Genomic DNA, 13,119 nt, shown 5'->3' with positions numbered 1-13,119 from the left:
ACCGGTCTGTATGTGGGATCCGAACCCTCGGCAGGAGCGCCACCGTGCTCCCAAGCAGCGCACTGCAGCAGTGCGCCACCGGGCCGCCCCTTCATTGATCTTTTGTATCATTTTTTTGGGTCTCTATTTCATTTAGTTCTGCCCTGATCTTAATTATTTCTTTCCATCTACTGCTTTAAGGATTGAATTGTTGTTTTTCTAGTTCTTTAAGGCATAGTGTTAGGTCATTTATTTGGAGTCTTTCTATTCTTTAGATGTAAGCATTTGTTGCAATAAACTTCCTTCTTAGTACTGCTTTTGCAGAATCCCACAGGTATTAGTATAATGTATCTTTATTTTTGTTAGTTTCAAGAAATTTTGATTTCCTGTTTAATTTCTTCTTAGACCCATAGGTCATTCAGGAGTCTTTTGTTTAGTTTCCATGCACTTGAATAGTTTCCAGAATTTTCTTGGTTGTTGATTTCCAGTTTTAATCCATTGCAGTCTGAAAAGATACTTGGAATGATTTCAATTTTAAAAAAATTTTCTGAGACTTGATTTGTGACCTAACATAGGGTCTGTTCTGGAGAATGTTCTGTGTGCTACTGAGAATAATGTGTATTCTGTAGTTGTTGGATGAAATGTTCTGTTGATGTCTGCCAGGTCCAGTTGGTCTAAGGTGTAGTTTAAATCCTGTGTTCATCTGTTGATTTGTTCCTGGAAGATCTGTCCAGTGCTGAGAGAGGGGTGTTCAGACCAGCTCCTGTTACCATACTATGGTCTGTCTCTTTTTTGGGGGGGGTCTAACAGTGTTTGCTTTAAGTATTGGGGTGCCCCAGTGTTGGGTGCATACACATTTATGATTGTTATGTGTTCTAACTGGATAGATCCCTTTATCATTATATAATGGCCTTCTTTGTCTCTTTTTATGGTTTTTAGTTTGATGTCTATTTTATTCGATATAGGAAGAGCTATTCCTGCTTGCCTTTGGCTTCCATTTGCATGGTGTATCTTTTTCTATCCCTCACTTTTAGTCTGTATATGTCTTTATAGGCACAGTCAGTCTCTTGGAGACAGCATATAGTTGGGTTTAGGTTTTTAATCCAATCAATCAGTCTGTGTCTGATTGAGGAATTTAATCCATTTACATTTAGGGTTGTTATTGACAAGTATTGCTTTTTGTTTAGATGTTTTAAATATTATTTGTTCCTTTCTTCCCCTTTTATTTTCCTTTTCAAAGTTAGTTAGATTTTTGACGTGACATGATTTAGCTTCTTTCTCTTTCTCATTTGCATTTTGGTTTTAGCAGTGGGTTTTGTTCTTACTTGTAAATCTGTGATAGAGTAATTATCATATTTCAGATTCTGGATGTGGGACTCCTTAGAGAATTTCTTCCAGGGCTGGTTGTGTAGTAGTGTACTCCTGTAATTTTTGTTTGTCTGTGAAATTCACACACTATTTCTCCCTCATTTCTGAAGGATAACCTTGCTAGCTATAGAATTCTTGGCTGGCATTTTTTTTTTATTATTTTGAATATATCATCCCATTTCTTATGGCCTGTAATGTTTCAGTTGAGAAGCCAGCTGTTAGTCTGATGGGGGGTCCCTTATAGGTGACTTGACACTTCTCTGCTGCTTTTAGAATTCTCTCTTGGTCTTTGAGTTTTGTCAGTTTGACTACAATGTGTCTTGAAGAGGATCTTTCTGGATTGGATCTGTTCAAGCATCTATGGGCCTCCTAGATCTAAAGGTCTGCATCTCTCTCTATACCTGGGACATTTCCTGTCAGTATTTACTTGAATAGGTTTTCAGTGCCTATCCTTTCTCCTCACCTTCTGGAATAACCATGATTCAGATGTTTTTACAAATTTTTAAAAATTATTTTTTCCTTTTTTTTTGGTCTGCCTCGGTTATTTCAAAAAGACCATCTTTGAGGTCTGAAATTCTTCTGTTTTTTATTTCACTGAGTAAATCCTTCAGTTCTAGGAGTTCTGTTACATTCTTTTTTAAGGCATTAATCTTTTTGTAAATTTCCTTCTTCATATCTTGGATATTTTTTTCTTGTTTCACTGTGTTTTCTAGTTGATTCTTCTCTTATCTCTTTGAGTTTTCTTAAAATCTGTTCTCGGAATTCCTTTTCAGACATCTCAAGGGTTTGCTGCTGTGTGGAGTTTGGTGCTTGAGAATTACCATATTCCTTTGGTGGTGTCGTATTTTCTTGTTTATATGTATTTCTAATATTTTTTTGTTGATGTTTTGTCATCTGGTAGGACACTTGTTTCTTCTGTTACTCTGGAGTGGGCTATGAGTTCACTGTGTTTTCTAGTTGATTCTTCTCTTATCTCTTTGAGTTTTCTTAAAATCTGTTCTCAGAATTCCTTTTCAGACATCTCAAGGGTTTGCTGCTGTGTGGAGTTTGGTGCTTGAGAATTACCATATTCCTTTGGTGGTGTCGTATTTTCTTTTTTATATGTATTTCTAATATTTTTTTGTTGATGTTTTGTCATCTGGTAGGACACTTGTTTCTTCTGTTACTCTGGAGTGGGCTATGAGGGGAAAGACTTCCTCTTCGATTTATAGGCTCTGTTGGTGACTCTTGTATTAGTGCAGTTGAGTGTATGGTGGGCTGTCTTGGCTCCTGTTTAGTCAGTGCACAGGTCTCTCCTGGGCTCAGACATGGGCCTGCAGCTACTTTGGGGTTGATATGTGAGACTGGCACTGACCTGGGTGCCCACTTGGACAGTGGGTGGGCCTGTCTGCAGCTTGGGCATTTGTCTGTGGCTGCATTGGAATTAGCATGCAGAACTAGCACTCATCTGGGCACCTGCTTAGTTGGTGGGCAGGCCCTGCTGGCTAAAGAACTTTTATGAGCTGAACCAAAGCAGTCATCTGTTGAATGTTGCTGAGAAATCAAAGAAGGAAGTGCCATAACTAGAGCCTTGACCTTGCACAACTTTGAAGGTAGGGCCTCATTAAATCTTGTTCTTTGGGTACCTCGCTCACCTCACCCTATTCCTGGCCCTGAGGCAGGGTGATCACTGAGAAGTCACTGGATTTTGCAACCTTGAACTAAGTAGTTATCTTAGTGAAAAGAGTTTTAGTGAAGCCTTGGGAAGCAAATGCAGATCTGGAATGGTTTAAAAATGAGAGATACTGAACATGTATGTACCTAGTTGTGGGAAACATCTAATTTAGCAGAAATGAATGATAGTAGAAAAAAGAGATGGTATGACCTAGGGAGCAAATCTCTGTCTGGTAAAAGGAGGATTCTGGGCCTATGTGAAGGGACTGGCCTGTAACAGGAGGGAGAATTCTTTAATCATATTAAGAAGGAGGAGAGATAGAGTGGGTACAGGTCCAATAGGTTTGTACTTTTGGTGATGAGAAGGCAAGGGAGTTCCCATTGATAGCTTCTAGATTCTCCATAAAATATGAAACAAGGCCTGCTCCTGACCATGTGGTCAAGAAAAAGGAGTTAGGTCTGACAAAGGTAAAAATGGTGGTCACAATGAGCTGGAGAAGCAAAAGTGCAAGCTCATTAGTAATAAATCATGAAATGGGGGAAAGCCCAGAGGAAACTTGCAGACTGGGTTTTGGGTATAATGATTTGGAGGTCACAGCAGAGCATACAGGTGATTATGTTTAACAGGTAACTAGAAGTGCCAGAATAAAAGGCAGAGCTCAATGTAGAGTGTGAGGATATTTTCAGAGAGAAGTTGAAGACCCCAAATGTGTAGAACTTCTGACAGAGAAAGTGCAGTGGACTGAATATTTGAGATCTGCAGAGAGAAGGATGAAGAGGTGTGGAGGAGCTGGAGGCCAAGAATGACAATGTAAAGACAAGGAGAGCTTGGATAGAGTAGTAGTCTGCAAATCAAAGAAAATCAAAATTATGTGGTTCAAGGGTTGTATGCTATAGAAAGGCAATGCGGAAAATGACTGATGTCACAGAATTTGGTGACCATGAAGACCATATTTTTATTAGAGGGATAGACTGGACGGAATAATTAGGTGGTGAGAAAAGTAGGCAGTCAGTGTAAATATCTCACAGAAATGGGTAATGGAAGATGTATGAAGAGCAGTGAAAAAAGGGAACCATGTGAAAAACAAAGTTTTTCAAAATAGGAAAGAAAAAGAGAAAATGAGAAATAAACCGTATCAAAGAGAGTAAGAAATGATATTTGAGGTTCTGGAGTAGCAGGAAGGTACAGAATCAAGGTTCCCTTCTGAGGGGTTTACAGAAGAAAATGATGACTCTTCACGTGGCCTCCATTGTGCTTGGGGATAGCATATTGATAAAAGTACTTAGATGCAGAAGGGAGATGTGAAGACAGAACTCATGACATTGAGACTTGGTATTCTTACTTGAAAGCATCCACTGCTCTGTCCTGTTCTTACTCCAGCTTATTCTATTTAAATAGAACTCTGATATGCTGGCCCTATAATTGGAATTTATTTGATCTTGCTGAAATTTTGCTTTCAGACCTGAATTACTAAGATTACCGTCTCAGCTCACTTTTTAGTTTCTTTGTACTTTGGTCCTGCTGGGTAATAGATTATGTAAAATTAAACAACAAGCACATAGACGAATTCATCTATGTTTTCAAGATATTATTTTATTATCAATGTTGAAAGTTTTTATTTCCTCCATTATTTTATAATACATCAAACCCTCCAAAGAGTACTAATAATCCTTCTTCATTATGATTTCTGTTGCATTGTTTTATTGCTTATCGAGAATTAATTTATATTTATGTACTAAAATATAACATTCTTGACGTCTTTTTGTAAATACGGAGAAATATACTTGTCATATGCTTGTGGATTTCTCGTCTACATATATGACAGCACAGCTACATCAGTTTAATTGACCTTGGCAATCTGCATCTGTTAGTGATGTGTCCCTGAGGGATGGTTTCTGCGATTTTAAGCTGTGGCTTATTGAAGAACTTGTGTGTCACAATACAATTAAGTCTATATAAAAAAATCATTTCATGCATAGCATTAAATTGACTAAAAGTTTCTATCTCAAAATCATTTCTTGTTTTAAAGCTACCTCAGAGTGTCTTTGTTTTTTAAATAAGCTCATTTGAACACAGTAGTAATTAAAGCAGAAAATTAACATAAATCTTGAATGTTTGGTATGAATTAAGGACATTTTCATTCTTTTTAAAGACTGCATAAAATTCCAGGCACCACATCATTTAACATATTTCTCTTCCATTTGCAGAATATTACAGACTCTGAATAAGCATGTTTGGGGGTTCTTTTTCTGTTCAGCTGTGGAGCTACTGGGACATGTGTTGTAATCTCTGTCAAGATGCAATCTCATGAAAATCTGTGAGAAAACTGTGCATGATCACAACAGAACCCCTGCCCTTATTTTATAAACAAGAAAGAAAAATACAATCCCTCTATTAATATTCATTTAGCACTTCATAGGAAATGGCAAGCAGTTGTTTGGTTTGCAAATGTAAATATACATTTTTCACCTCTTATGCTTTCACTCCTTCTAAGCTGGATCAAGGCAAAACAGAAGATATGCTTCTGAGGTCTATTTTCATTGTATACTAGGTTAAATGCATCAGCAGAGATGTAAGAGATGTGAGGAGTTTATGGAAGGATTGCTTCAATGATGAGGATGAAAGTCTTCTTCATAAGAGGCAGCTAAATCAATGAATTCCTTTCTGACAAATTAAGAATAAAATGCATGTGGAGTTTTTTCACTTATTACTTGATTTCCATTCTAAGATAAATACTTTGGAGCTTTAAAAATATGGCTAAATAATATAAGGGTACTTCAAAAAGTTAATGGAAAAATAGAATTGACAGATAATACAAATCTTTCCTTGAACCTTTTGAAATATCCTTGTAAATATAATGGCTATATTTCAAAAGAGTCATTGAAATTATGAAAGGTATTGTTTACATACATAATGAGATTTAACAACGTTTCAATAAATATATGAATATTGTATGAATATTACATATACTTAAATAGAGTCTACTGTACCTACAGGGAAATGATCCTAACCATTTGATGTACAGGTCGTGATAAATAGTCATTCCTGGATTAGCTGCTTAGTGTCACAAAAAGAAGACATTTTGGACCTACTATAGCAATGCTATGTTCATACAAGTTGCCTATGTTTTACTTTTTCAATGATCCTTTGCAGATCATTTGGATATTAAAATTAATACAAATGATCTCTATTTTGACTGATGTTAATAACATACTCATCAGTGTGTGATTTGTCATTGTTTTTTATTTTTATTTCCAGAATGAAATTAAGAACATGTTAAACTTGAAGGCCTGCAAAAAGAGCAGGGGGAAATTCAGTAGATAATTTTCAAAAGGAGATCATTTTTAATATGAAAGATCCTTTTCTGTTTTGGAAGAAAGTATCAAAGAATTGTTTGATTTTTAGTGAGGTTAGGTTTCAAATGATAAAATAATTAAAACAATTTATATTCAGGTACAAGACTTCAAAAGATAAGTCAAATATCAAGGAAAGAAAGCTTATTTTTAAAAGTATACATGAGTATATATGAATGGGTCACATAATAAGTCAATGCATATACAATGAAAACACCCAGAAAAAGAGTGCTTTTGAATTCACAAATAAATGCTTTTAGGGTGGCTTATGGTGTTAGTGCTAAATATTTTAAGAAATGCAGTTACTTATTAAACCCATAGTAGTATCTCCAGACTTCTTATTGAGTGAGGTCATAATGGAGCTTGGATATTAAAGTGAATAATACTGTTTACGTTTTTTCATCATAAGAAATTACAGGGCTGGCCAGTTACCTCACTTGGTTAGAGCATGGTGCTGATAACATCAAAATCAAAGATTTGGATCACCGTAATGGCAAGCTGTCCCACCCCCCTGTCAAAAAAGAAAGAAATTATGAATCCCCTTCCACAAGAACTTCAATTTAATTCATCAAGCATTTGTTCAGCACCTACTGTGTTTAGTTCACTGTGCTCAAGCAAATATTCAAATTTTTTGAGGCCTGAAGCTTATAAAATTTGAGGGCTCCTCTTTAAGAAAAGAAAAACTTACAAATTCAAAATTAGGCACAGGCCTTAAAAGAGGCTCGTGCAAGTGAGGGACCCTGACTTAAGCTTAAGTAACTTCGCAGTATATATGATGGAGTCGTATGTCTTTGACTCCAATAGATGCAGTGGGAATCAAAGATAACTTAATGTATAATCCCTACCTTGCTGAAGCTTAGAGTGAAGTCTGTACTTAACTTTAAAAAATATTCCTGTAAAAAAGGAGATAAATGTATAAAAGTGCTTTAATCTCTTTGTGAAATAATTTTGAATTCTTATTTAAAAATCAGCTTATTTCAGATTTCTGTGGGTTAAACTTGTATCAAAGTTTTGGACAAATAAGGTCGTTTTTTAGATAGGAGAATTATTTTTAAAATTTTGCTTATATTTTTAAAACTCATTACATATACTGTTCAGTGATGGTGTGTTAAAGTTGCTCTTATTCCAATAGGTTGAATTGACAAGCCATGCTCACTATTGAGACTTTCTTGCAACTCAAGTAACTGTCAACAGATGGTAGTCATGATCTGTTGTGCAATGGGGAACAAATGATAAAGGTCTCCTTTCATGTGACCTTTAAAGATATTAGAAAACATCTTCTCAAAATGCCATTCTGCATTGAAAATAATTACATGAATATTTAATTCTACTCTTTTTTTTTTTTTTTCCTTTTTGTCTTTTTCGTGGCCGGCAACGGATTGCAACCCTCAGTGTCGCGCCCGTACCGGACCGGGACCGGCAACGGGATCGCAACCCTAGGCATCGCGCAAAATGCCATTCTGCATTGAAAATAATTACATGAATATTTAATTCTACTCTTTTTTTTTTTTCCTTTTTGTCTTTTTCGTGGCCGGCAATGGATTGCAACTCTCAGTGTCGCGCCCGTACCGGACCGGGACCGGCAACGGGATCGCAACCCTAGGCATCGCGCCCGCACCTCACTCAGTCAGTGAGCAGGAACCGGTCTGTTTGTGGGATCCGAACCCTCGGCGGGAGCGCCGCCACACTCCCAAGCGGCGCACTGTAGCAGTGCACCACCGGGCCGGCCCTTTAATTCTACTCTTGATGATAGGTGAAAAAGCATAAGAAACAGAAACAGTAGAAGTTTTTAAAATAAAAACCTGATTATGATAGCATTGACCCATCTACTCATTCATTCATTCATCATTTATGCAATTGAGTGTCTTCTGTGCTCCAAGAACTGTACTAGGCTCTGTGTACAATGGTGGCAGCAGGGACACATTCCTGTTCTCCTGGAAACTGCATTCTTCTGGGGAAATACAAATAGCAGTAGTCTCTTAATAGTTTCTACAATTCTAATATTTAAGTAGAAAGCTACAAATATATACTTACCAAGGTTTATTTTTATGTTTTTGTTTTTGTTTTTCTCTATTTTGCTTAGAAGAAATTGGCTTTGTCAGAATAACATTTTTTACATTTGGTGATTTTATTTTATACTTGATTGATTAATCAATTCAACAACTAACTTCAGTTTCGAGATCTCTGATGATCTTCTTCTCTAGTTTAAGTTTTTAATTTCTCTTTTGAATTGGAGTAAAAAATAATGCCCTTAGTCTGTCCTGAGATGCTGAATTTAAAAATCATAACATGAGTACATGGAGAGGACATTTTATCCTAAACACTGGCTCTGTTTGCTCCATCATATAGGTTGTTGTCTACCTTTCCTTATTTCTTTTTCAACCCTTTCTCTAAGTTAGTTTTTTTGTGCTTTGTGGGTGGGGTGACTGGCCAGTACATGGATCCTAACCCTTGATCTTGCTGTTATCAACACTCTAAGTTATATATTTTAAACTTTTTCAGATCTCAAGTTTATGTTTCCAGTCAAAGTTTTCTCCAGATATTTTTCTTACAGGAACCTAATCTCTTTCCCGTGACACTTTTAGATTCATTGGAATGCACCATATTTAGCAAGTAATTGTAAAACTATTTTACAGAGCAATTTCCACAAGGAACTAATGGTAATGTTTGTACTTGTTGATTTTTACAAAACAAACAAAGCAAAATTACATTTACATTTATATTTGCAGGCTAAACGTAAAGTATATTACTGGGTTTATTAAATTGCTTTACAGTTAAGTGTAAATAATTTGGTGAAAGTGTTGATTTTGTCTCATTTTGCATGATAAAATGACTTGCTGTGGAAGATGGAGATTGGCCATTGACCTCTATTCATGATATAACTGACGGCTGTGAGATACAAGAACAAGTTTGAGATCATGCGAAGGGTCTTCAAAAAGTTCATAGAAAGATTTATATTACCTTTTAATTCCATTTTTTCAGGAACTTTTGAAGTACTCTTGTATGAGTAGTAGCAGATTTATTTAATGGCTATGGATAAATAAAGGGTTTAACTTTTTTTCCTGTGCGAAGGGTCTTCAAAAAGTTCATAGAAAGATTTATATTACCTTTTAATTCCATTTTTTCAAGAACTTTTGAAGTACTCTTGTATGAGTAGTAGCAGATTTATTTAATGGCTATGGATAAATAAAGGGTTTAACTTTTTTTCCTCATGGATCTATACTTCTTAAACGTCAATGCCAGCTTTGAAACATTGCCCAAATCTGGGGTCTTTAATTCCTGCCTGTGAGTTGTATTTCAAATTGGTTGAGGCAGTACACATTCAGTGTGTTTTAACTCCACTATTTTATTAACCTTTCATTTTTATGGTTCATTAAAAACAGTTGCTTGAATCCCTAGAACAATAATTAAATCATAATTTTTCTTAATTTTCACATTATTGTTATGTGATGCACAGATTAGTCATTGCCTGTTGTCTTTCACTTTTTTTTTTTCAGTAAAAGAAGCTTTGAGTCCTATAAAATTTAACAGATGGGATCTCCCCAAAGTAGATCCAGAAACTATGCAAACCAGTGAACCATGGGTGTTTGCAGGTGGTGATGTTGTTGGCATGGCTAACACCACAGTGGAATCAGTGAATGATGGAAAGCAAGCTTCCTGGTATATGCACAAATATATTCAGGTAGGCATTTACTGTCAATTTCAGTTAATTTTTCTCCAGTGGATAAGTACTTCTTTATTTTTAGTACTCATCTATATAAGCATTTCTATAAGGTATATCGTAAGTATATATGAAATATGTCACAGACATTCACTTGGATAAAATTTTAAAAATGCAAGTGCAGGTAGTAGAACTTACTGTTTAGTTGATTGAAAATTCAGTATGCATTTCTACAAGTGAAATGCCATGAAATCGTTAGCCCTGCTGTGTTCTGAGTATTTACCAATGGCTTAAATGCATAGGTAGTACATTTATCAAATGTAATGGTACACAATATGATAGGAGATAGAAGCTGTATTCATAATGATCTTAATACAGTTCAAAATACTATTTGGTCCGTCCATTTGGACTAGAGTAGGTCCTATATATTTCCCAAATTCTGTGCACCTAAATGTAAAGAAAACAAATATTTTATGAATTTCAGTTGTAATTATTTCTTTAACTATTTAGTTTTATGACAAAATGCAAAATGTAAAAATGCTGAAGTATAAAGTTGAACATACTCTGGTACAGTGACAATGTGGATTTGGGGGTAAAATGCCATAATTACTAGATCTTAGTAGTCTTACTTTGTGACTGACTAAATGCTCTGTTTTTTTCTTGCTCTATAATTTGATTAAATGTGGATACAATCACCTCATTTACATAGAATGTTTCTGGAAAAGTTTGCTGTTGTTAATAAAATTCTTATTCTCTCCTTCCTATTTGGAAAAGACTCTACTCACGATGTGCCTTCCTGCCTCCCTTCTTTTGGTTTCTATTGTTTGCTTCTCACACTCTAGTAAAATTTACTTTGTTTCTAATGTTTCCTTGTATTTCCTCATCTTTGCCATGACTGTTTAATCTATTCTAGTTGTCCTTCTGCTGTTTTTGTGATACATGCAGGACCACTTATCCAGTAGGTAGGGCCTGGACTTGATACTGCATGAGTCATCTTTTCCTAAACTATCTACTCCCTCCTCATCCCTGGCATCCCTGAGTCATGGAGCTTGCGATGTTGGGCCAGAGATCGGTGTCCCAGAAATGTAGAGCTCTAAGAATGTGTGTAAGCAGCCTATGGATTTTGCATAGAGACAAAGTTGTGACTTAGGAAGCATGTCGAGGGACGTGTCAAATCTACAATTTAAAAATGTTCTAAAAATTGGTTATAAGTCAACAGGGACTAAGCTAGGTAATGAGGAAAAATGGAATACAGTTTTAACAGAGAGGAACCTGGGAACCCAAAGGAGATAAGTTGGTGGGTGGCTCAGGCTCCAGTCTCTGCAGTGACAGAGGTAGGAGCACTGTGCTTTGACGAGTCTCCATGGCCTGAGAATGCACAGAGGGAGCAGCTCAGTACAGCTACCGGGAGTGGACAGTCTCCTGCTTTGACTCCTTTTGCTCTTTCTATCTTGAGACCTGTCACCCTGTGTTTTTAGTTTTTCATTTACTCTTGTTTTCAGAGCACTGTAAGATAATAAAATATTCAAAATCAATTTGAGAATTAATATAGGATTCATGGCTTTTATTTTACTAAATAACAGCATTAAAATATACACTCAAATGAAACTATAACTTTTACCAACATATATTAATAGAGCATTTTATGAAAACAGCAGGGAAGGATACAGTCTCAAAATAAGAAATACTACTTTAGGAAAGCACAGTTAAAAGATTTACTGTAGTGCATGTGCACACACACAGTTTTCTCATAATACAACAGCACTACTGTATGCACCTATATTTACAAACTATTTATCTGACTTTTCTTTCAATCTCTCCTCTGTTGTGTATATCTGGTCAATTCTATTTCTGTGAAAACACTTTTGAACGCTTATTTTAGCTTGCTTATCTTTTGTGTGGAGTTAGAGTTTTTGGTTGACCAAACATCTCACTGAGAAGTCTTTTAGCTCCTTGAAGAAATGAAAGTGGAATCAGGAGATAAGAGGCTCTTCTGTTAGGCCAGAGGAAGCCCAGTGAATGTGTGAATTCAGTACACCACTGAGAAGTCTTTTAGCTCCTTGAAGAAATGAAAGTGGAATCAGGAGATAAGAGGCTCTTGTGTTAGGCCAGAGGAAGCCCAGTGAATGTGTGAATTCAGTACACGGGAGTGAAAATGGGGGAGGGCAGAGAAGCTAAAGAGATTTGAAAAGGTAAAATTGAATAGGGGTCAGTAGATTTCCAATTAAAATGCATAAAAAATACTTAAATATATATTATGATTGTAGTTTTGTAGTACACCTTTATCACTGTAAAGGATTCTTTTTCAATTTTTTTTAATCAGCATGTAATAATTGTGTACAATAATTATATGGGGTACAGAGTAGTATTTCGATACATGTGTACATTGTGTGATGATCAAGTCAGGCTAATTAGCATATCCATTACAGAAAACATTTATCATTTGTCATGAGAACTTTTGAATAGTACTTTTCTTTTGACTTCACTATTATCTTTATTAAATCTGATAAATGTACATTGAAAAAAAATAAAAAGGGCAATTATTTTAATAAGCTATATTCACTTATAAAAGGAGAGAAACAGACCTTTAGGTATGACGAAGAAAAACATGCATGTGCTTTAAAAGTACATATTGATAGGAACAACAGTGTTTGAAATATAAAATTTAAAAAGTCATGCCCAGTAGCAGTTTTGGGTTTGTCTGTAGGATTCAGACATGTCAAACTAAGTGTTGAATTACATTTTAAAATGGAGTAGCAATGCAAGGTAGGTAAAAATCTCTGTCACATAAAGTCAGCACTTCCACTTTCCTGCCAGGGTTTTGGATGTGAAGTGCTAAGCAGTGATAAGGCTAAAAAGAAAGATTCATAGTGGGATTTTTCTCTCTGCACTGTTATTGACTCAGTTCTGGCCTCTGTCTCCTCTCCTGAGATTGCTTCCACCTTCTCCCTTATCAAATTCAATACCCCAACTTGTAGCCAGAGGCATCTTTCTAGAATAAAAGTTAGGTCCTAATTTCCTCATTTAAAACCCTTCAGTAGCTTCTCTTTGCATTCGTGATAAAGCCCAAACTTGTTAGCTTGTGATATCAATTTGAATTTCCT

General features: G+C 35.8%; 1 protein-coding gene across 1 annotated transcript in view; it reads left to right on the top strand.

Annotated features, from left to right (window-relative positions):
• The window catches only part of LOC103596021 (dihydropyrimidine dehydrogenase [NADP(+)]-like), a gene marked incomplete at its 3' end in the record, with an annotated part of 153,057 nt that overhangs the window by 44,161 nt on the left and 95,777 nt on the right, over nt 1-13,119 (top strand). The window contains exon 5 of the mRNA XM_008579576.1: nt 9,852-10,036. Coding sequence (XP_008577798.1) covers nt 9,852-10,036 — 185 coding nt within the window. The remainder of the gene's footprint in view (nt 1-9,851; nt 10,037-13,119) is intronic.

This window comes from Galeopterus variegatus, unplaced genomic scaffold (genome assembly GCF_000696425.1).
Source record: "Galeopterus variegatus unplaced genomic scaffold, G_variegatus-3.0.2 Scaffold1914, whole genome shotgun sequence".
NCBI classification, from domain to species: Eukaryota; Metazoa; Chordata; class Mammalia; order Dermoptera; family Cynocephalidae; genus Galeopterus; species Galeopterus variegatus.
The sequence above is the reverse complement of the archived record's forward strand: the minus strand, read 5'-3'. Positions and strand labels throughout refer to the sequence as shown.